We start from the raw sequence: 24461 nt of genomic DNA, 5'->3' as shown, positions 1-24461 counted from the left end.
GAGCAGACCTGTTACATATGTTGACCCTTCCCCAGCCGCCCTTCCTCTTCGATGTCTCCCTTTTGACTGATACCTGTCCATCAAGCTGTAGACAGTTATTAGTGCAGCGGCAGCCAGCGAAAACTAAAATTCTCATCAGGCCCGAAGATTAAGGCTCGGCCCTACCTGGGCCCTCATCAAACTCTGTACACTCAAGACACTGCATGCCCCCGCTGCCACCCTTATATCTCCATATATGGAGGTGAACTGTTCTGACATTCCATATGTTGATCTGACCTCATTAAACCCTGTCAAGACACGCTCCATACATGGCCATAACCCATCAAACCCTGTACACCCAAGACACTGCCCTGGTAAGTGGAATTATCTGGTCTTGTCAGTTTCATTTTCCAGACAATTATACAACCTACAGGAAGAATGTCATTCACTATATTAAATCTAGACACACACAGTACTGTGTAGGCGTCACCTGGCTCACAGCCAGTTTACTGGATATAAAAGACAGCTTTGCCCCTCATTAGTCCAAGACTACTTAAACGTAAAGGTTGATGCCAGAGGGCTTCTCTATTCGATATTTATCCTTTATTTAATTTTATTTATTTATTTTCATCAAAACGATGGCGAGAAAAATGACAATGAAACAGAAGCAGAATGTTGGCCACGACTTCATCGAGCACCTGGAGGAAACTGGACGTGGACACATTGCTGACAGAAAGCAGCTGACAGAGATCTACAACAACGAATTTAGAAGCAGGTAAATTAACCTACACTAGGCCAATATAATGGTACATAGTATAAATTTATATAATGGTACATAGTATATATGTTTTATATGATGACTGGGATATACAATTGTCTTAGTTATTATGGTGCATTATCAATTGGTGTCTTTCTTTTATATAACTTATGATCTATGCAAGTATTTTTCTTGTGCTTTTTAATTTAGTTTTCTTAGTTTCTTATTCTATTTTCTACTGAACTTTGGTTCAACCCTGGTTTAAAAAAGGACTATAGGATTGGATATCAGTTTGCTATGTCTCTCTCTCTCTCCTTGAAGGGACTGTGGGGCCAAGGACCCTCCTCTTGGCAGTATCATCTTTAGTCTATCAAGGTCCAAGTCCAAGAAAGCCTTGATATGTGGACCCAATATAATATTCAATCCCAAGGTACACGCACACAAACACACACGTTACGATGCGGATGGTTTTCAACGTGGCGTAATAGGACACTGGATAAAAAACAATTACAATCACAAACTGCATGATTGTTTCTTCCTGATTCCATCTCTGACTGTTTCTATGAAAATGGAGCTTCACGACAGTCGTCTGTGCACATTTTCCCTTTGTTCAGTCTACTAAGGTTTCCTATTTGTAAAACTACAATTCCCAGGAGGAAGTGTTCCACGTAGGGTGTGCGCACAGGTGTGCCGCATACAGCTGATGAAGGGAAGGGGATGTGAAGTTTATTTCTCCTACCCATCTATTTTGAGGGCTCAGGTGAAGGACAGAAAATAAAGTGAGGGCATATACACTGGGCCCAAGTGTGTGGATATCCTCTCCTTGTGTTAAAAGATTTACAGTCCAGCAGCTTACTAGAATCTTTAAGCTGGGTGAGCGGCTGTCTCTTCTTGATCTTTAATGCATTTGTTGACAATATTTTCATTTTTAGTACAAAGCAGTCATGGCACATACTAGCAGTTTCAGTCTTTCATGGCTTTCAATTCAGCTGATTGATGTTAATTTGTAGGAACCCTTTTTGCCAAGGCTATTGTTAGGCCCAACACCAGATGAATCATTTGACAGCTGCTCTGCAGTTCCAACTTAGCATTGGAATTTGTTGATCAAATAAGGGACATGTATCACTTTGTCAAGAGTATTTGTGTAAATGAGGAAGTCAAACAATCATTGTCATTTTTATTGTGGATTTGGAGTCTATATAAGAAGGAGGTAGGCTGCTATAGCTAAACACTGGGCTCGAGCTACTGACTAGTTCACAACTCCCTCCCCCTAGCGCTTAAGGCAAGATATAGATCCTTTAAAGGAGAATTCCATGCTTTCTTACCTTTTATTTGTAGTTATGTCCCCACCAAAGAGGTCCAGGTGTTATTTTGTGCAAAAGTGCATTATTTGCTATTTCCCCTAATATAAGCCCTCAATGGGGGTTGGGTTTTTGTGCTAATTCGCTTATTTCCATTAAAATAAGTAGTAAAGTGTGCCACTTGGGATACTATTTACATTATGAAGAGAGGATACAATCGCTCAAATTTCTTTTGCGATGGAAATAAGCAAATTAGCACAATTAACCCCATAGCCCCATTCAATTCATTGAAGGCTTATGGTAGGGGAAATGGCCAATAATGCGCTTTTGCACAAAAAAACACCTGGACCTCTTTGTTGGGGACGTAACAACTACAAATAAAGGTAAGAAAGCCTTCTAGCGTGGAATTCTATTTTAAACTATAAGGCCTCTTCAAACAGAGCTGCTTATACATCCCACTGACAGCTCCCTGCAAGTACAGGAAATATCAGTTCCATCCACCATAGATAGACATGTTATGAGCTACTTTGCAGGTGATTATTTTTGTAAATGAAGTGTTTTTGGAAGCACTCGTTTTCAACAATGCAACCTCCTTCTGCCTCCTGCATTATGTGCAATTTCAAACCGGGTGGTACGCGGAACTGTTGAGTGATTTCCAACGAGCGCTACCCAACTCCAACACTTTGAAAATGATCACCTGCACAGAATGTATTGACCGAAAGTAGCTCATAATAACATGTCTATGGTGGACTTTTGCCATTATATGCTGTACCCCATTATATGCTTCAAGCAATCATGCTTGACTATATTGATGATAAAAATAATAATCTACACTAAATTGACCGAACGCTGTCTGTCATTCTGTCTGTACACTTCCTTAGCACAGAGCAAGACTGCTGCTCGCTTAGACCTTCTCAAAACGCCACGGCGCACGGACAGTCTCACAGAACCTAGTGCCACACAGCCCTGTCCTCCAGTCTAAATGTGCCCTGCTTTAATTACAAACACCAAAGCCAACCTCCGAGTTTAATAGATTATATGCATCTCTATGGGCAGCAGACGGTTAGCTGAGATGTTAGGGACAGTCTACAAAGTGCAACACCGAAAGTTAAAATATTCAATAACTTCATTTATATGCAGAATATTACCACCAAATTTACCAATGGTGTACTTATGATTGTATTACAGCATTTATTTGTGAAAGAAATTTGACTTTGAATAGGAAAATCTACAACTCCATTTCAGGTACTTTTCTCTCGGAATTCGTATGGCCTACAGTCCACTTGCCCCCCTCCCCCCAGCTCAGGAGTATAGGCTAATAACAGGGAAGAAGTTAGAAGAGTGCGGGTGCCCCATAGGCTTTTGTTTTTATTTGATCGGTTCAGCAGTTAGGGTTATCGGTTGGACACCCAGCAACATTATCTATCTATCTATCTATCCATCCGTCCGTCCATCCATCCATCCATCCATCCATCTCTATTAGCATACTTTTGTGCCCAACCCAACTTCTCAAGATCATTACCCACACTGAACATCATTTGCTGTTCATATATTCAGAGGGTAAGGACTAGTAATAATAATACTAATACATTTATTTATTTGTTTTTTGCTTCAGGAGAGAATGTTACATCAGGATCAATGGCACCTGCCGGGATTAACACACATGGCCATGTCCACAATGAGTCCCAGACCAGTGAACTGCATTCCTGCCCAGGTGTCCACTGCCCAGGTGTCCACTGCCCAGGTGTCCACCCTGAGTCCAGCAAGCCCAGTGAACTGCAGCCCTGCCCACTGTGCCCAGGTGTCCACCCTCAGTCCAGGACCAATGAACTGCAGCCCTGCTGCTCAGGTGTCCAGTGCCCAGGTGTCCAGTGCCCAGGTGTCCAGTGCCCAGGTGTCCAGTGCTCAGGTGTCCAGTGGCCAGGTGTCCAGTGCTCAGGTGTCCACTGCTCAGGTGTCCACTGCTCAGGTGTCCAGTGGCCAGGTGTCCAGTGGCCAGGTGTCCAGTGCCCAGGTGTCCACTGCCCAGGTGTCCACTGCCCAGGTGTCCAGTGCCCAGGTGTCCAGTGCTCAGGTGTCCAGTGCCCAGGTGTCCAGTGCCCAGGTGTCCAGTACACAGGTGCCCAGTGCCCAGGTGTCCAGTACACAGGTGTCCAGTGCCCAGGTGTCCAGTGCCCAGGTGTCCAGTACACAGGTGTCCAGTGCCCAGGTGTCCAGTACACAGGTGTCCAGTGCCCAGGTGTCCAGTGCCCAGGTGTCCAGTGCTCAGGTGTCCACTGCCCAGGTGTCCACCCTGAGTCCAGCAAGACCAGTGGACTGCAGCCCTGCACCGAGGTCCTCTGCTGAGCCGCTGGGAACCTCAGCCAGCCCTGGTGGTGATGCAGAGACGGGTGTTCTAGCCCGCAGGAAGCTGGCCCGGCTCCTCATGGACAGACTTGCCGCTGACAAGTAAGACCATTATAGGCACATGTACTGCACATGTACTGCACAGTGTGATTGGGATCCTTTAGGCAGTTCCTTTATGGTTCCTTTTAAGGATTCCTATATTTTGATAAATCCATATCATTTTTGGCCTTCATTATAATTTTTGATCAACACAAATTCAATCATACACAGTGTTGCATTTATGGCAGTGGTTCTCAAAGTGAGGTCCAGGGGTCCTCTGGGTTACTTGAGGGGGTTCAAAATGGACCCTACAAGTAAGTGGAACCATATGACAATATCATCATGTCCAAAATCCCAGATATCTACTGGTATATATAATATTGATATATTGCTCAGCCCTGCCTATGTCTCTGATCTCTCAACCGTGCAGGGCTCAGTTCATCTCTGATCGTTGCGGCATCACCATCACATCAGATCACGAGCTGAAGGATGGCACATTGCGCTTCCATGTCGAGGGCGAGCATGAGGTAAAGTCTGGCAAAAGTACTAAAAGAACAGTATGTGTGCTACTGCTAAGACCTTGAAGTGACTCATTTGAACTACATTGAAAAGTTGATTAACAATGAAATTGACTTTGCTACATCTCTTAACAGTATGTGGCCCGACTCTACATCGAGAACTCTGGCTCCAGCCCAGTGTACTTCACCTACTATTCTGCACTGCATTGCATCAGCAGCTACTTTAGCCTCAAAGATGAACAGAATGTATCCCGAAGCAATCCACTTCAGATTGGACCAGGCAAGGGGCGCACGCACGCACAATGTTCACTGAACTAAATATTGGGCCAAGCGTCACAGGCTACACAATATTCCCAACATTCTGATTCTACAATGGACATTTTCAGTTCTCGATCTTTCTCTGTCCCAGCAAGCAAATTAGGAGACCATTTTGTGTACCATTTGCCTCTATAGTGGCAAAGTTCTTCCTAAATTAATTATCTTTGATAAGACTCATATGGCGAGTTTGAGAGTGTTCTGTCTGTGGGATGCTTTCAGATTTACCTCCCGGAAATACATATTTGCCAAATTGGAGGTAAAGTCCAGAATGGGTTTTATTTTGACTTTCATAACTGCATTGGCTATTATATTTGAGATGACGTGTTTATTATCATTGGCTCACAATCCACGTGTCCTCCTCTTCCGTGTTGCCCTCAGGTGCTAGCTATGAGATCCAGGTCCTGTTTCACTCCAGCCAGGTGGGCTTCTATCCAGCCACCCTGGCCTTTGAGTTCAAAGCGGACCTGCTGCCCTCCTCCAGGTCCTTCCACATCGTGCGCTTCATAGAGGCCCAGCATTCGACCTCTCTAGCCAGAGAGCTGGCTCCAACAGCCCCCTACAAGCCACGCTCCATGGCTGGCCTGACCGCAGAGCCTCGGTGTCCCATCGAGGATGGCCAGCGTCCTGAATGGTAGGAGACTTCTGTAATGTTGATCTTGAACAGAGCCCGAACTGATTGCCTGATCGTTTGGTCGGATCCCGATGTTTGGAGAATCCTAGCCAATGTTTTGATCAATATTTTGTGTGCAAAATGTTCAAATAATAAAATAAAATGAACTCAGCTTTTGAGAAAATGTGAAATTAAAAATTATAATAAAACATAATAAACTGAAATGTAACCACTAGCCCTATAAAAAATGTCAAAATCAACAGATCTACAGGCTCACAGCACAATGTGTTGTGAGCTTGTAGATGCAGTAACTAGTAAGGCCTATAATAACATGCCCAAATTAGTTATGCCAAATTGAAAGTGATTAAAACATCAGGACACATCAGCTGCACAACAATTGCCGATACCTATGTCACCTATAGCCTAAGCGTGATGATTGGACAGAACCTGCCTTTCACTCCTAAAATAAAATGTTTTCTTGTTTCTCACTGTTCTCTTTTCCTTCCGTTTCACCCAGTCCTTCAGGGAGCCTTGAACATGTGGTCGCTCTGACCAACTACAGGATACCACAATATGTGAGAGATCTGACACTCATGGACAAACACCCCAGCCTCACCTCTCACAGGAAAGAAGTTCTGGATGCTCGGTAAGTTTAGAGCCAGAATAGGAAAACGACTTGTTTTGCTGAGAGTGGCTTTACTGAACAAAACGGGGAAAGTGCTGCGGCCAGGTTTGCTTATTATAAGTGACCTTTGGCTTATTCTTCTGTAAAGTTGCTTCTAAATGGCAGGTTTTTGGGCTTGTTTGTAAAATGTAGTTTCTTATTTGGGCTTGCACAAGTTGTCAAGTCCATTTCATAATTGATATGGACTTGACAATGTGATAAGTTGCCCTAGCCCTCACTCAAATGGTTACAGTGTTTACAGCACACTTCAAGAAGACACAGCATATCCTCCCACACATGTGACCCTCGCTCTCTCTCTCACCCGCATAGTTACTTAACAACTCTCTCTCATGTGAGAGTCAAGATGGCAAAGTGCTAGAGCACGAGTTCCACTGTGGAATGGGCGGCGCAGGTCTAGCTGAAAGTATGTTAATACCGACAATAGAACAATATTAATAAATGTAGTAACTATAAATATTTAAAGTATCCTATAGATACTTTTTGTTATGTATCAATACTTTTGTTATTCAGACTGTCCCAAGACAGCATTTCAATAACACTCGATATTTAAGTAGTGACACTACCATAATCTTGTCGTCATACTATGCAGGTGAGGAATGTGTACCTGAGACTCAGGGTACATTGGACCTTAGCACTCAGCTTTGTCAATGTCTAATGCACCTGGAATTTCTTTTAGGGTCAATATAGTATTTAAGTAATCACAGTATTCAGTATACGTTACTTGTTACAACTCTGAAACAGTATCTTTTTATGACATTATTTCCCAGTTGTATAAACCTATCCGGACGAAAAAGTCTTCTATTTCATTAAAGCTGTTTAGTTTTGATCACACGAGGATACAACACACATTTCTGGGCAATTTGTTGTTGCTTGTCTGGGGATTGACGTTTTCTTATTGAAACGATTGCCGCATCACTGCACCTTCCCCCATCCAGTCGGATATTAAACCATGCCTAAAACAACGCCATCTGTATCGGCACAAAGGAGAAAAAGTATACTGCGTGGAGTGCATGTCTTTATCACAAAGTTCTGTGTACTATTTATTAAAAGCATGCATCTCATTCATTCAATTCAATAATGCTTTGGGCTGGGCCCCTGATGGAATGCAATGCCACTGTGCTTGTTAACCCATTTAGGCATGTCTTTCTGAAAAACCTATGTTTCTATGTCAGTGGTGCTCAAACTATTCCATGTTAATGTCAAGGACTCCAAAAATGATATGCAATTGGCCATCGACCCCCATCTGAAAATATGTTGTTCCAGGGACCCCCCAGAAGCAAAGATTTGAGTTAAAAATGTTTGCGGTGAAAGAATATATATTCAAAGATTTGTGCCACATTTTCACGATAACAAATAGCAGACCTACAAGCTCGTAGCGCTGCACTCGGTGCCGCGTTATGAGCTTGTAGATCTGCTATTTTTCAATAGCTAAAGTAGCCTATAACATAATGCTTAAAACACAAAGTCTGGAAATCCTTTGATCCCTTGTTACTTAGGGCCATGCTGGAGAGTCCCCTGAGCAGACAGAACTACACCGAGAGGTTCCAGATGCTTCTATACCTGGAAGAGCTTCAAATGTCTGTGGACATGAAGAAATTCAACATGGCGGAAACTCCCTTGATCAGAGACCAGCACGACCAGAAACTCATCGCTCTTGCTGTGAGTATTCATGCTGATTGATTGATTTATTAACACCGTTTGACCGCCAGGATTAAGTAATCTCTCTAGCGCGGTTTTATCGTGCGCAACCCTTATTTCGAAGAGCCAAATATGTTACAATGCTGTGTGTGGTGTCTTGACCAGTGGTTGTTCTCTCGGTCGGTGGTGAAAAAACCCGGCCAAAAACCTTGTTTTCACCAGAAACGACATTCATTGCGCCGATTTGGAGATGCAGGCCATCGAAAGCAGCACATAGAGTGCAAGTGGGTGCGCGCATCTTCAAAATGGCCACGGCCACTGCCCCACTTTGACTGTTATGCTAACGAGCGGCAGCTAACATTTCGATCGGATAAAAACATGGATTAAAGAATATAAACCCTGGAAAACGTAGGCTACGGTTCTGGCAGGCTGCATGACTCATTTAATCCTACGGTTACTACGGTTCTGGCGGGCTCCGCCTCCGTGTTAACAGTTTGCAATTGCTGTAGTACAACCAGGGGGGCAGTCAGCCAGATATTTCGTGAAGCCTCATTTGAAATCGGTAGTTCATATAATGGCCTGTTGTGGCGCTGGACTGGACCCAAAAAGCCCCATAGCTCCATAGAGGCCCATGTATTTTGGCCCAACTTCACCTAGACTGTATTACCTTAATAAACATGGTCATGAATACTTTCTTCTTCCAGTCACTAGTTTAAAGTCTCATTTCTAATGTCATAATATTCTTTTTGGAAAATTATGGTCCCATTAATTAAAATAATGACCATAAAGTCGCGTATGTTCTGAGGGGCGTGGCTACCGTTACCGTCTATGATCGGGATTCCCCTCCCACTCAAGAGTCTTCTCCTCCCACTCGAGTCAAAATAAAAACCAACGGAGAAGAAGGGGGGAAGTCCCGCCTCGTTGTCTGGGCAGCCAATGGCCAGCTGGACCCAAACGGAGCCAGCCAATGGCCAGCTGGTCCAAAACGGATCTAGAAAGATGGCGATTTACATGCAAGGGATTTCAGGCTTCATTTTACGTTCATGTTAGACCCGGGGAACGCTTTGTCCATATTTTTTACAGTCTATGAGTACAACCAATGATTGTTAAACGGTTAAAACAAAAGGCCCTATAGGCCTAGAGGCTTGGTTACATTGTGTTTCTGTGTATTCAATTAATAATAAACGAGACATAATCTGTAATCTCATAATGTACTGGGACGGAGTCCAATTTTTATTTTAAACCAATTTATCTGGTGGTCAGGTGGTGGAAGTAGTACTATGAATTTGGAATCTCCCATTTTATTTTTCTGCAAGCTTATTTATTTTTATTGACTATTCATAATCAAAATCAGCAAAGTAACTTTTAGTGACTAAAGCTGTCAAATTACTCAAGAAGAGTACATCTGCTATTTTTGAGTATTTAAAAAAAAAAACAATCTTTAAGTGTTACCAATTTGGTGGTCCTTGACTTTTGAGGTTTGAGAACCACCTGCTTTACACCACTGTGTACTTGCATACCTGTCTGTCCCTTCAGGTTCCAGGGGTGTCTGAGAACCACCTGATTTACACCACTATGTACATACCTGTCTGTCCCTTCAGGTTCCAGGGGTGTCTGAGAACCACCTGCTTTACACCACTGTGTACATACCTGTCTGTCCCTTCAGGTTCCAGGGGTGTCTGAGAACCGGCCCTCCCTGCTGCGTGGGGACCAGCTGCTGGTGAGGCCTTCTGGCGAGGCAGGAGGTGCTGGGGGGGAAGTGTTAAAGTACCGGGGCTACATCCACCGTGTGGAGCAGGAACAGGTGAAACTGGGCTTCAGCGCCAAGTAAGAACCAAGAGGAACTCGGAACGTTTTGATGTCCGTTCAATAATGGGTAGTTGCGGGGGCAGTCGGTAGTGCTGTCGCCTCACAGCTAGAAGGTCCTGGGTTCGATTCCCGCTGGGGATGCTGTGGGCACTGGGGGCGTGTTCTCTCCTCTGCGCCATCAGTGCCCATACCTGAGGCAGGGTTGGCGAAAGGGCCTTTCTGTGTGGAGTTTGCATGTTCTCCCCGTGTCCCCTAGCGTAGGTACCCTCACAAACAACGTGCAGCAATCCTGGTCTCTAAACTACCTCCCCCTGGCCAGCGGGAGCGCATGATGGAGGGGAAAGGAACTGGTCGGAATAACGTGTTCTTCCACGCGCTACATCCGGCCGGTGAAACTCTCCCCCGTCAGGTGAAAAGAAGCAGCTTGGACTCCTCATGCATACTGTAGATAGAAGCATGAGGTCAGTTCGCTGTCCCCCTGCGGTTGGCAGAGGAAGTGTATAGTGCCCAAGATTACATTAGATAATCACTGGGTGAAAAAAGAGGTTGCAAAATAGTGGGATAAAAAATAAGGGTAGTTGCGACCCTAATTTCCATGCATGTCTGGCTTGTCTTTTCCCTCCAGGCTGCTAGCCACCCTGGTGGACGGCATGAGTTTCAGTGTGGAGTTCACGATCAACCGTATGACCATGCGTCTCCAGCACAGAGCCATAGACCTGGTGTCTCAACACAGCCTGTTGGAGGTGCTGTTTCCCACTGCGCACACACCCTCAGACCAGCAACTAAAACTGCCCACGCTCAGGTCTGCTGCATTTTGATTTGAGATGTTCTTTCTTTACCGTCAACGTACGATATGTATGAAAAGAAACGTGTTTTCCCACCACAGTCAAAAGGATAAAACGCAGGGAAACTAAGCTTTTTTCCATCGTGGTCCTTTAAAATGTAAATTTTAATTGTGTCGTTCTAGTTGAAAGGAATTAACTTCCCGTTGCCTCTGTTAGTCTATTTGACAGACAGCTGGAAGGCAACCCAGAGCAGTATGCAGCCGTACAACACATTGTGGCACAGTCTTCTAAACCGGCTCCCTATTTGGTGTTTGGACCACCTGGTACAGGTACTTTTCCACCAAAATAACTTTATATCACATGTGGTGTTTGGACCACCTGGTACAGGTACTTTTCCACCAAAATAACTTTATATCACATGGACCACCTGGTACAGGTACTTTTCCACCAAAATAACTTTATATCACATGGACCACCTGGTACAGGTACTTTTCCACCAAAATAACTTTATATCACATGGACCACCTGGTACAGGTACTTTTCCACCAAAATAACTTTATATCACATGTGCGTCAATATAGTGACATGCCCACTTTGGCTCCCACTTCAGGGCCAGAAGAAGTATTTTTCGGTTCCATTTCCGAACCAACTTTTAGGGATCAAGATTATGAGTAAATTGTTATTTAGATTTCAATTTTAGTTTTAACAACTTAATAATTAGTTTAGTTCTAGCTTCATTTTGTCTTTGTTGTTGTGATATTATTTATTTAAATATTTGTATTGGGTTTAAAAAAAAATCCCCACATTTGTTAATACATAGGGATAGGCACCCCTCATTTCCCTCCCAGCCCACTATGCCCACCCACTCTTCCCCAATGCAGAGACAATACTGAAGAAAAAATACAAAAAAAGTAAATTAATTAAAAGAGAGGGGTTGTTGTGATATTATGAGCTGACAAAAGGTAGGATGACATAAGATGTCAAGATATGATCTGTGCATGAAATTACAGAATTTGTGTTTGTCAGGCAAAACGGTGACCGTGGTTGAGTCCATCAAGCAGATCGAGAAGACCCATGGTTCCTGCCACATCCTGGCCTGTGCGCCGTCCAACAGTGCCACTGACCTCCTCTGTAAGAAGATCGTGGAGCATGTGGACAAGCACAAGGTCTTCCGCATGTATGCCAGCAGCCGGGACCCTAGAGACGTCCCTATACAACTCCTGGTCAGTAGTACTGTATACTTTTAACAGTATAGGTACTGACTCAGTACTGTTTTGATTGATTGATTGAAATATTTATTAACAGTTTGTAGAATTTACAGTACATTTTAAGCACAAACTCAATACAAAGACTGTTAACTGTGAGTGGATGACCCAATTAAGCATTACACTTGTTTACAACAGGGTCCACATTGTTCAATTCATCAAAACATTTAGAGACATACAAATAGACACTTCTATGTAGCTAAAGAACAGAACAGGAATTCATCATATAGGAAGCAAAAAGGGGAAAGAATTCATCATATAGGAAGCAAAAAGGGGAAAGAATTCATCATATAGGAAGCAAAAAGGGGAAAGAATTCATCATATAGGAAGCAAAAAGGGAAAAGATACATATACAGTGAGGGGAAATGGGGCGGGGTGGGGGATTCAGATTTTACAGAGGCCAGTTTCGAATTGCAGCCATCCGTAGGTGCCCTTTGAGAGCGGTTTTGAAGGAGTCAAGGGATTCACATGTCTTAATGACTGTTGGTAGGGCGTTCCACATTTTGGTGGCATAGGAGCGAAAATAATTTAGTCCCTTGTTTGTGCCGAATCTGGGTTGTACATGGTTAGTTGCACTCCCTCTGGTGTTGTGGGTGTGGACTTCGTTTACATTAAGGAAGTATTTAGACAGGTACATGGGTATCTTGGTGGTGTATCGAATCTTGTGGACCAGACCCATTGCAAGATGCTGTACTTTGTCGTCGACCCTAAGCCATCCCAGCCTGTCAAAGTGGGCAGGGGTGAGGTGGGTTCGGGGGGTGAGGCCAAGTAGGAGCCTGACCAGTTTGTTTTGGGAGGTCTGGAGCCTTGTTTTAAGGGCGTTTGAGGTGCTGTGGTACCAAGAGGTGGATGCATAGTCAAAGAAACCTTGTACGAGGGCTCCTGTTAAGGTCTTCAAGGTGTTTTTGCTGACCAGTGAGGAGATCCTGTAAAGGAATCTTGTTCTTTGATTGACTTTTTTGATTACGTTGGTGGCCATTTTATCACCGGAAAGATTGGCCTCCAGGATGGAACCTATAGGTAGGTAATTTGATCTTTTCGTGTGATAATATTGTCACCCACTCTAACCAAGAAGCCATCTGCCTTGCTGAGATTACTATTTGATCCGAAGAGGATGGATTACGTTTTTCCCAGGTGTAAGGATAGTTTGTTATCAGCGAGCCAGGTGCAGATTCTACCGACTTCAGAGCTGAGGGTCTTTTCAACCTGTCCGAGACCAGCAGTGCTGAGTCATCTGCGAACAGGAACAAGTTGCAGTCACAAGCTGAAGTCATGTCGTTAACATATATTAGGAACAGTAAAGGCCCTAGTATGCTTCCTTGTGGGACGCCACAGCTCACTGGGAGGGGAGGGGACAGTGTTCCGTTCACCTCCACCATCTGTTCTCTCCCCTCCAGGTAGGATTGCATCCAGCTCACTGATGTGCTATCAAAACCAATAGCTTTAAGCTTGTTAACCAGTATGGAGTGGTTCACGGTGTCAAAAGCCATTTGGAGGTCCAGCATGACCATGCCGCAGTATTTTCTAGCGTCCACCTCGTGTTTGATGTGGTCGCTCAAATAGAGGAGGCATGTGTCAGTGGAGTGGGATGTTCTGAAACCAGATTGGAACTCGTACAGCAATTTATTAGTGGCAAGATACTTTTCAACCTGTTCATAGACTATTTTTTCCATCACTTTCGAGATGGAGCTTAGAATAGAAATAGGGCGGTAGTTGCCGGGTTCTAATTTACTCCCTTTTTTGTACAAGGGGGTTACTTTGGCCAGTTTAAAATCTTGGGGGACCTGTCCCTGTTTGATGGAGAGGTTAACTATGTGGGTGATGAGTATGACTGGAGCTATGGAAAAGGCTGAGTCTCTGAGAAATTTGGAGGGGATATTGTCATGGCCAGTGGCCTTGTGGGGTTGGAGGGCACTCAGTTTTTTAAGTACCTCCTCGGTTGTTACCATTGCCATTTTGAAATCATCTTTACAAACACCAAGGTTTTTGTAGAAGGCTTTGATGTGCTCTACACCAAAACGCCCAGAGTGGGAGGGCAGTTTGCTAACTAGCTTTGTTGCAACCAATGACCAAGTTTTAGAAATAATATAACTAAAATTAAATCTTATATACCTGCATGGAAGATGTAACAATATTACATTATTATCTGCTAGTTTTGCAAGATTTTAACAAATTTTGAAAACCACAACTGCTGGTCAGTACAACTTGTCAAGGTTATTGTACTGTACAAGTAAAACTAGCAATATTGTGACACTGTTGTTACAGAGTAAAGTCCTGTATTTATTTTACTTGAGTGAAAGTACTAAACTATTGGCATCAAAATATACGTAAAAGCACCAAAAGTAAAATAACTCATGTTCTGCAGAATGTGCCATTTCACAAGTTGTTCAAACGTTGTTGTTAAAATCTTGCAAAACTAGCAGATAATAATGTAATATTGTTACATCTTCCATGCAGGTATATAAGATTTAATTTTAGTTATATTATTTCTAAAACTTGGTCATTGGTTGCAGAATTAGTGTTGCCAGTAGAGGGCAATGTCACTCCACACAGGAACTGCAAACATAGTGTGTGACTGTCCCTGTTCTTGACATTTGACAATTGGACAATACAGTAGTCTACAACAATCAGTAGCCTATACACTTCAGTGAAGTGTATAGGGATTAAGTTTTTTTTTTCAGCTTTGTGTTTCCTAGTACAGACGCTCTGATGGAATGCACTAAAACCATGGACTTCTCATCACAGTCAGAACTGCAGCCTCACTCCCAATCTCCCGCCGTAATCTGAAAACCCACCTCTTCAGACTCCACCATGGCCCGTAGCACTTGCCCTAGCCTAGCCCCTTTAGATAGCACTTTATGTAGACTTGGATAGTATTTTAGACAGATGTATAGCTCGTTATGTAGACAGCACTAGAATTGCATTTTATGTAGTCATAGCACTTTATAGTACACATGTATAATATATAATATAGTATGTATAGTTGACATAGATACTCAACTGTTACGTTCTTAGTTTATATTATACATGTTTCATGATAACTACTTTCTATATATGTGATGTATGCCATGCTTTTGTTTTTTTTGCTTAATGTAAGTCGTTCTGGATCAAGAGCGTCTGCTAAATGCCTAAATTGTAAATTGATGCAGTATAACACCTTTTCATTTGAACAGGGATGCTGTAACCTAGAGGGGGACAGCTTTGTGTTTCCCAGTACAGACGTTCTGATGCAGTATAAGATCGTGGTGACCACGTTGCTGACTGCTGGACGGTAAACCGATGCTAAATTCTATTTACAGCACAAACCAGAACCATCACTCTCCCCAAATTCAGTTTACGGAAGCTATTTCTGTGCCAGTGAAACTACAACAACTTAATCGCAGTTATAAGCTATAAAAGAAAATCATGTTTCTGATTTGCTAGCTGTAATATGCACTGTCCTTTAATCATTAAACCCTGCTTTAATGCCAATGCCGTCTCTAGACTGGTGACGGGAGGCGTTCCCCCAGGACATTTCACTCACATATTTGTGGATGAGGCAGGTCAAGCTATGGAGACGGAGTGCATCCTCCCTCTGGCAGGTTAGGAGCACACACACACACACATTTTGATTTAGTTTAGTCTTTTGAATAAAATTCCATTTAGTTTTAGTAATATTTTAGTCATCTGAAATGTTTTAGTGTTTAGTCTAGTTCTTTTTAAATATCATAAGATTTTGTCGACAAATGCTTTTTGGCGGGCCTTGATGGTGGTGTAATGGCTGGTTTTACACTCTCGATCTACAAGCTCACAGCTCATTGCAGCTTGTAGATCTGCTATTTTCAGAGCACAACACAGGTGCACAAGCAAACATAAAACGACTTGTCTTTTAGGTCTACTGGAACTCTTCTCCACTAGGCCCTCCCTGACATTTTTGTCTAGTTTTTTATTATGTTAATGAAATATTCAATATTTTTAGTCTTTCTTAGTTTTAGTCACCATAGCTTAGTTTATATTGATTTATTTAGTTTTTGTTTGTGAAAAGAGGTAGCCGACAAACACTTTACTTCTCAGTTTCTGGACCTTTGGGGCACGCACGCACGCACGCACGCACGCACGCACGCACGCGTTGCAGGGGGTGTATTCGCAGTGATGAAGTGTTTTTTTTTCTTCTTTTTTCCCATGTGTTTAGGTCTGCTCCAGACGACGTCTACTCAGTTGGTACTGGCTGGAGATCCAAACCAGCTGGGCCCTATTGTCCGATCTCCACTGGCAATGAAGCATGGCATGAGTAAATAACACACACACACACACACACACACACACACACACACACACACACACACACACACACACACACCATATCTGAGAGTGTACAAATATTAAATACACACTGGTATCTCTATATCGACCAATAGCCTACGCATTATGCAAGTTATGGGTAGGGCTTTCACTTCTAGTGATTTTTACTAGTTGCCTAGTTTACTAGTCGGTTAACTACCTAGTTTACTAGTAAACTAGTTAGTTAACAGACTAGTCGACTAGGTAGTTAACAGACTAGTCGACAAGTAAACTAGGTAGTTAACTACCTATTATGTAAAAGAGTCTACAGAAACTTGAAGGAAAAAAAAGAATTTACATTTAAAAACTGTGTACATTGGTGACTATAATCTAGCATTCTATCTGATCTTGAGGCCTTTCTTTCTTATCAACTAGTCAACTAATACCAACAATGTCAAGTAGTGGATTTACTTGTCGACAAGTTGAATAGTTGCTTAAAGCCCTAGTTATGGGTAGGAAAAACTGGTTTCGGTACAGTACATCTCTAGTAGGTTATGTAATGTATCATGTCGTAGTGGATTTGCATGCATAAAGTGGACAGGTGGATGTAGACTATTCATTAGGGACCATTTTGTAGGACCAGGTCAAAGATGCACAGACTGTATGTTGACTTATGGTATCCTTGCAGCCCTGTCCCTGTTGGAACGTCTGATGAAGCATGTGGATTTGTACCTCAAGAACGAGAGCGGAGAGTTCGCCAAACCATTTGTCACCAAACTGCTAAGAAACTACAGGCATGTTCATTTACCTCCGTTAAAAAAGAAAGGGAAAAAAAGCCTTTTTTTTGCGGCTTACGCCTTTTATTGGTTTTTTGAAGGGACAGACAGTAGGTTGACAGGAAACGGGAGAGAGATGGGGGGATGACATGCAGTAAAGGCCGTGTCGGGCTCGGGAGTTGAACCCGCGGCACACTGCGACTGGATTACCAGTCGGGTGCCCAGACGGTTACGCCACCGCCTGGGCCGCCTTATTTACTTACTAAGAGATTTCCAACTCATGGTATGCCTGCAGGTCATGGCTGATTTTCAACCTTGTATAGTTGGTCTACCCTTGTTGGTCTTGTAGCCTGCATGTAGGCCCACTTTTTTTGTCTCTGTCCTACTCTGTATATTCAGTCTTTAGTATATAGTCTTCAGTCTCTGTATGTACACTGTTTTCCAGGTCCCACCCTGCCATTCTGAACATTCCCAATGAACTCTTCTATGACGGAGAGCTCCAGGTTTTTGCGAATGAGATTATCCGCAACTCCTACTGTAGATGGGAACACCTGCCCAAGATGGTAACTTCTTTCCTGCCTTCTCCCTGAGCGCACACAAACACAAACGGGCATGGATTGATGAGATATTTCTTGAATGCATCTCTTCTTCCTGCCCTCTTGTTTCAGGACTTTCCCGTGATCTTCCATGGAGTGACGGGTATTGACATGCGTGAGGCTAACAGTCCCTCATTCTTCAACGTAGCAGAGGTGCAGATGTTGATGGACTACCTGAAGAAAATCCTTGAGACGCAGGGCAAGAATGGCCTGTCCAAGATTGAGCCAAAAGACATTGGCATCGTTGCCCCTTACAGAAAACAGGTTTGCGGCACACTATATCCGAGTATTTAACACCAAAGACTGGTCCACTTATATCCATTTACATAATACTGTCATTAGAGAAGTTATTAGTAAATTAAAGACACAACACAATTAAACACAATGTTGTATATTTATAAAGGTGGAGAAAATTCGCAAGGCCCTCAAGTCAGTGGAAAACTCCCTGAAAATAATGAACATGAAGGACCTTAAGGTATGGAGGTATCATCGGCTGTATATTAAATATGACGTTTCAGAAACCACTCCTTTTTGACTTGTGTGTATGTGTGTATCAGGTTGGTTCGGTAGAGGAGTTCCAAGGCCAGGAGAGAAAGGTGATCCTGGTGTCCACAGTCCGCAGCAGCCCCAAATATGTTGAGCTCGATCAACAGTTCAGCTTGGGCTTTGTGAAGAATGTGAAGGTGCGGATCATAAAATGACTTACGGTCCTGACCCTTGTTTACAAAAGTCTGTAAATGAGCCCCTGCCAATCCATGTTGTCTTCTTGTACTTGACAGAGGTTCAACGTGACGCTGACCCGAGCCAAAGCCCTTCTGATTGTGGTGGGAAACCCCAGAGTGCTTAAAACGGATCCCACCTGGGCCAGGTGGGTATTGCCTCTAAATCGAACTACCGGTATACAATTATTGTCATTTGGCAAATGTAGGTTTTCATTAACCGCTAAACCCTATATATATATATGTAATTTGTAGAGTGTTCATAGAGTCAACCCAGGGCATTATAATTCACCTTTTTTACCTTTTTCCTTTGCCAAAACTAGCCGGTCTGCAAGCTCACAACCAAACCAAGTTCACCAAATTTTCGCCCTCAGAGTATAGGATCGCAACAACTAGTGTTAGAACCAAGAGAGAAAAGAAACAGAATTGACTTTCTCCTTCTTTCACTCTTTTCTCTGCTCCAGGTTTATTCAGTACTGCAGTGATGAGGGAGGATATGCTGGTTTCCCTCACACAGAGGACGAGGAGGAGGTGGTGAGCAGATTGGCCGACCTTTACATCCACATGCAGCCTAAAGGTGAGAGACAAGTCACACAAAGCAAAGAAAAATAAACCCTAATCCCAACCTGAATCCTTAAACTATAATAATCTATTCTTAGCGTTAAAAAGTACCTCATTAACCTTTTGTAGAGACCATAGTTTTATTAATTAATTTGGAGCAGGCAATTATTACGACAAGTAATGTATCCCTTTGCCACCTAGCGCCTTGGCAGACACATGGGTGGTTAGAGAGGCTGTTAATCAGAAGGCCACCTGTTCACGCCCTGTCTGCCCAGTATACATGTCGAGGTCTCCCTGAGCTCTGACCCCCTCAGTATGACCACCTGAGCAGCCATCAGCTAGGTGAACCTGAAACATAGTCCAACCAAGAATAGTCTCACAAACGGACCACACACTTTTCCTTATGCAGTCATGTATCTGTTTATTTTTGATCCATTGTTAATGCCTTCCTTCCTTCCCCCTGTCCTCTCTTATTGTGAATGGCACCCCCCAGTGGCGACGGAGGAGAGTGTTGTTCAGCTGCAGCCGGCCCCAGAGTGGAGGAATGAACATTGAAAGAGACTACATTTAGGACCTGTTCCAATATAAAGATATTATCCTGCTCTTCTACAGAGTTGCTAGGCTGGACTCATCCATATTTAGAAACGAGACATTTTCCATGCATGTCTTGTTTAACCCATTCTGACCTGAGATCAGATTCATACGAGGTTTCCACTGGACACACACTGGTCTGATTAAACCCATTCTGACCTGAGATCAGATTAAAAAAATGTCAGTCGTTCTTCGATTTTTCAAAAAATAGCAGACCTACAAGCTCGTATCGCGCCACTCGGTGGCGCGATATGAGCTTGTAGATCTGCTATTTTTCAATAGCTAAAGCATAACATGATGCCAACACCAAAATGGGTGCCCGGTCAGAATGGGTTAAATAAGACTACTTGTAAAAATTGTTTTCCCTATAAGCATAAACTAAGCGTATGTATTTTCTTATGAATATGAAACAACTGATATTTTTATAAGGAATTATTTAGATCTAAGGACAATTGCATAGTTTTTTATTACATCATGTATGTCATTGAATGAATTGAATTGAATGTCATTGAATGCAGAGATATTTATAGACTTAATCTATTTTGAAATTGCAACATAACTTATTAATTAATTAAAAGATTCTAGGATGAAATTAAACATATTTATTCAACGCTAAATATTATATTTAAATATGTAATTTATCATATGTGCTTCAGGCGAGAGGCCGACCTCCACCCATGGCGAATCATAACGATTATAACGGGCCTTGGAAATCACACTACCGCTCAACTAAAGGCATCTCTAAGACCCTGAATACCCCTTGAATAGGAATACTTTTGCTAAACATTCCTGCATGTTTCAACATCAAAGACCATCTCTGTCTATAGCTTATAATGGAAACTGTCCTCAACTAACTTGGTGTGGAAAACGGAACAATGAGCTTGACCTTTTGATTTTATTTTTATCTCACCATGTATACTATGTAGTAAATGCATTTAAATAAACGATACAGCATTTTTTGGCCCTCTGATTTTCTGTGTATTCTCGCAACACAAGCGATCATTTTCACTCTAACTAGTGCGGTAGATCCAAGGTAGCCCTTGCAGGCTTATGCAAAGGCTAAAATGATTTTTGATCAATTTATATTGTACAGATTATTTTTTATATTACACTGTTTTAGACTGATAGTAGGTTCTTGCTTTAGCTATGATCCTACATCATGTATGGGCAACTGGCGGCCACAAACGTTTCGGCTGGATAGGCGAAACATTTGTCCATTTGTTTCAAATATGAAATAAACTATATTTGAACTGCAGTCTTGGTGTGTGCGACCCAGGCCACTACCCTTTATTTTGAAATGTTTTGAACGGGTGGCGCACCTATAGTCAGAGCGCGGTGGTCATATGAAGATTGAATGTATGTTCTACAATGACCATGTTGTTGTACTAATGATGCGAAGCTTGCTTGGCTAGTTCAGGCAGACAACTCGTGAGCGAGCCTACCTGATCAGGTGACTAGTCTCATGCACTCTTTACCTGATCAGAGCGGCTACTCTAAACCTATCTGCCTACCTGCTTATTCCCTAGAAACATTAAAGCTTATTCCTGGCTTCTCTCCTGCTGTGTGGACATGCGCCGCTGCTGTCTCCCTGCCTCGCTTGCTGCTAACCTGCTGCTCATGAGGTTTTAGCAAACCCCACCGCCTCCCCAGCATCCACCTGTGTAGGCTCTGTTTCTAGATCCCCCTGCATGGGGGTCTTATTCATTCCCTGTAATTCTATTTGGCTTATAACCTAACTAAAATGTTAATGTTACAGGGAGGGAATAAATAGGGACGGCCCTGACGCCAATCTATGCTTCATATATCTATGCTCAATTTTGCTCAATAAATATATAGGCCTATTCTAAATTCACTCTAAGAGTTGTCTGACTGAAATTAATGTACGATGTGGCATATACCAAATAGTGTTGTGTAGCCAGACGATCAGAGATTGCCGCCATCTGATACGTGATGACATTACAATTTACAATTTAGGCATTTAGCAGACGCTCTTGATCAAGAGCGACTCACATTTAAGCAAAAACAAAGCATACATCTACATACATTTCATAAAATGTAGGGACAGGGGAAAAAAAGAACAACATTGCAGAACCAATGCAAAGACTTTAGGGCGGTCAGTCATAAGGGATGGTATCATATGGGATGGGTTATCAGGATTGGGGGGGGGCGGACGCTACAGCACTCAAGATACCCATGTACCTGTCTAAATACTTCACTAAGATACCCAAGTACCTGTCTAAATTCCAAGTTACCATGTCTAAATACTTCACTAAGATACTCCAATAGTACCTGTTAAATACTTCACAATACCAAGATACCAATGTACCTGTCAACGAAGATCAAAGGCACCATAACCCGACCAAGACAACCCAGGGGAGCGCAACTAACCATGTGCAACACCAGTTTCGGCACAATCAATCAATTATTTTCGGTGGTCTTGGGGCATCTAGCCTATGGTGGTCGTCTTGTCCTACATCAGTCATTAGACATGCAATCCCTTGACTCCTTCAAAACCGCTCTCAAAGGGCACCTACGGACGGCCGCAATTCAAAACTGGCCCCCGTAAAACCTGAATCCCCCACCCACCCCTTTTTCCCCTCACTGTATGTATGTTTGTTTCTTTCCTTTTTTACCTCCTCTATGATGATTTCCTGGTTTTCGTTGCTATATAGAGTATATTTGTACGTCTCTAATTGTTATAATGAATTGAACATGGTGGGCCTTATTGTAAACAAGTGTAATGATTTATGGTGTCGTCCACAATTAACAGTTTTGTTTTGAGTTGTGCTTGAAATGTACTGTAATTCTCCAATCTGTTAATAAATTCATCAATCAATCAATCAATCAATCAATCAATCAATCAATCAATCAATCAAATACCACTAAGACGGTGCACATGTTGTGTGTTAAGGGAAGGCCCATGCATGGTCAGGGTGGATATCCTGTGTTAAATGGCAGATTTGTGTGGTACACGCACCCCCATGTCTGAGTACTGTATGTGAGCTATGCCAGATGGTAAATACAGTAGAGTAGCACATATATAAATAGCGTGAGAGAGAGACATACAGATTACAGAAACAGAGAGACAACAGTGTCAACAGTAAAAATCCATGAGATATGGAGTTCTCTGTGAACTGCTGTACTTGAGAACACATATCTCTCCCTAGCATACAGAAATAGCATCAGTACTCCACGGGTCTTTGCTTCCTTTTATCTGAAACTATGTGGGTATTACCATGGAAACGGCAGAGAACTGCCCAAAGTTCTGTCAAAGAGCCAGTACACAAAAAAGTCATATTCAAATTTGATGTGGCAGCGCTGTGGTTATGGGCTACTTATAAAGCTAAGACTTGTTGTGAAAGACCATTTTTCCCTGAGAAGCATGACTTTGATTAGTTTGATATACTGTCAAGACTTTTCCAACAAGATTTTCATCTGGGGATTGCTTAAAATAATGATTGATACGTGTGTGTGTGTGTGTGTGTGTGTGTGTGTCAGTGTGTGTGTGTGTGTGTGTGTGTGTGTGTGTGTGTGTGTGTGTGTGTGTGAGAAGCAGGAGATGGATAACTATGTCCAGTCCTGCATTTATTAGTAGCACTCTCATACTGTATGCCTGCATGACACACTGCATGACACACACACACACACACACACACACACACACACACACACACACACACACACACACACACACACACACACACACACACACACACACACACACACACACACACACACACACACACACACACACACACACACACACACACACACACACAGGAGGCCCCCTCCCTTCCTTATATAATGATGTCATTATTTTCTAACCGTAAAGGGGCAGGGACCTCCGTTCTTTGTAACGGTTGAAAAACGTCCCCGCAGCCAATAGCGTGCGGGGGGGGGGGGGTGGGGGGGGGGTGGGGGGGGTGCGGCCGCTCCGATGTGAAATCGACGTTGTGTGGGAGGTTCTTTTTTGCTATAGTGTGTGCCAGAGGCGTTCTGTTCAGGGTTGCCATGTACGCTTATTATAAGCTACTTTGGGCTTGTTTTCTGTAAAGTTGCTTGTAAATATTGGTAGTTGCGGGTTGTCGGTTGTGTGTGTGTTATTATTATTGATTGATTGAAATTTGTATTCACAGTATGCAGAATGGGTACGTTTCAAACGAAAGCACAATAAAAGTTAGGCCTACTGTGGACGACACCATGATTAAACATTAAACGTGTTTACAATAGGGTCCACCATTTCAATTAATCAGAACATTTAGAGACGTGCACTTCGAGAAAAAGGAAATCATCATATAAAGGAAGTAAAAAGGGAAAAACATATAGGCCTACCCTACACTACAGAAAGGGTAAAAGGGGGGACTCAGACTTTATTTACGGGGGCCAGTTTCAAATTGCAGCTGTCCGTAGGTGCCCTTAAGGCCTTTTTGAAGGAGTCAAGGGATTCACTTAATGGCTGTTGGTAGGGCGTTCCCCATTTTGGTGGCATAGGAGCTAAATTAATTCAGTGACAGTCCCTTGTTTGATCCAAATCTGCAGGTTGCAATGTTGCACATGCATTTGTTGAACTCCCTCTGGTGTTGTGGGTGTGGACCTTGTTTGTGTGATATTGTCACCCACTCTAACTAAGAAGCCTTCTGCCTTGCTGAGATTACTATTTGATCCAAAGAGAATGGATTCAGTTTTCCCCAGGTGTAAAGATAGTTTATCAACTATCCAGGTGCCAGGTTCAGATTCTACCGAGTTCAGAGCTGATCGAGGGCCTTTTCTTTTTGTCAAATAGTTTTTTTTATTGAGAACAGATTATAAATTGTTACACAAACATTATGATATGAATTACATTTTTATTTTATAGAAAACAAAAAAGACAAAGAAAACCCTCAACCCTCCCACCCATACTGCTCAGTG

At 42.8% G+C, this 24461-nt stretch overlaps 1 protein-coding gene across 1 annotated transcript; it reads left to right on the top strand.

The window, feature by feature from the left end:
• The first annotated feature begins 549 nt into the window (after positions 1 to 549).
• LOC310861984 (putative helicase mov-10-B.1) lies at positions 550 to 19631 on the top strand. The gene is made up of 26 exons (XM_083769719.1): positions 550 to 754; positions 1058 to 1166; positions 3653 to 3751; positions 3839 to 3916; positions 4052 to 4081; positions 4322 to 4485; positions 4853 to 4949; positions 5076 to 5220; positions 5637 to 5889; positions 6386 to 6514; positions 8050 to 8212; positions 9858 to 10018; positions 10626 to 10802; positions 11002 to 11114; positions 11812 to 12008; positions 15224 to 15321; positions 15534 to 15631; positions 16222 to 16320; positions 16999 to 17104; positions 17532 to 17649; positions 17755 to 17946; positions 18086 to 18157; positions 18240 to 18365; positions 18462 to 18550; positions 18866 to 18978; positions 19456 to 19631. Exons 1-26 carry the CDS (start codon positions 618 to 620, stop codon positions 19515 to 19517), a joined length of 3225 nt encoding a protein of 1074 aa, XP_083625845.1. The 5' UTR covers positions 550 to 617; the 3' UTR covers positions 19518 to 19631.
• The last annotated feature ends 4830 nt before the right edge of the window (positions 19632 to 24461 follow it).

The sequence above is a fragment of the Protomyctophum parallelum genome, assembly GCF_964188405.1.
Source record: "Protomyctophum parallelum genome assembly, chromosome: 7".
Classification (NCBI taxonomy): Eukaryota; Metazoa; Chordata; class Actinopteri; order Myctophiformes; family Myctophidae; genus Protomyctophum; species Protomyctophum parallelum.
The sequence above is the reverse complement of the archived record's forward strand: the minus strand, read 5'-3'. Positions and strand labels throughout refer to the sequence as shown.

Coding starts and splice junctions, on each gene's coding strand:
- LOC310861984 (XM_083769719.1), top strand. CDS start 618: ATGGCGAGAAAAATGACAATGAAACAGAAGCAGAATGTTGGCCACGAC. Junction 5,221..5,636: donor TCCACTTCAGATTGGACCAG/GCAAGGGGCGCA, acceptor TGTTGCCCTCAG/GTGCTAGCTATGAGATCCAG. Junction 10,803..11,001: donor CTAAAACTGCCCACGCTCAG/GTCTGCTGCATT, acceptor TGCCTCTGTTAG/TCTATTTGACAGACAGCTGG.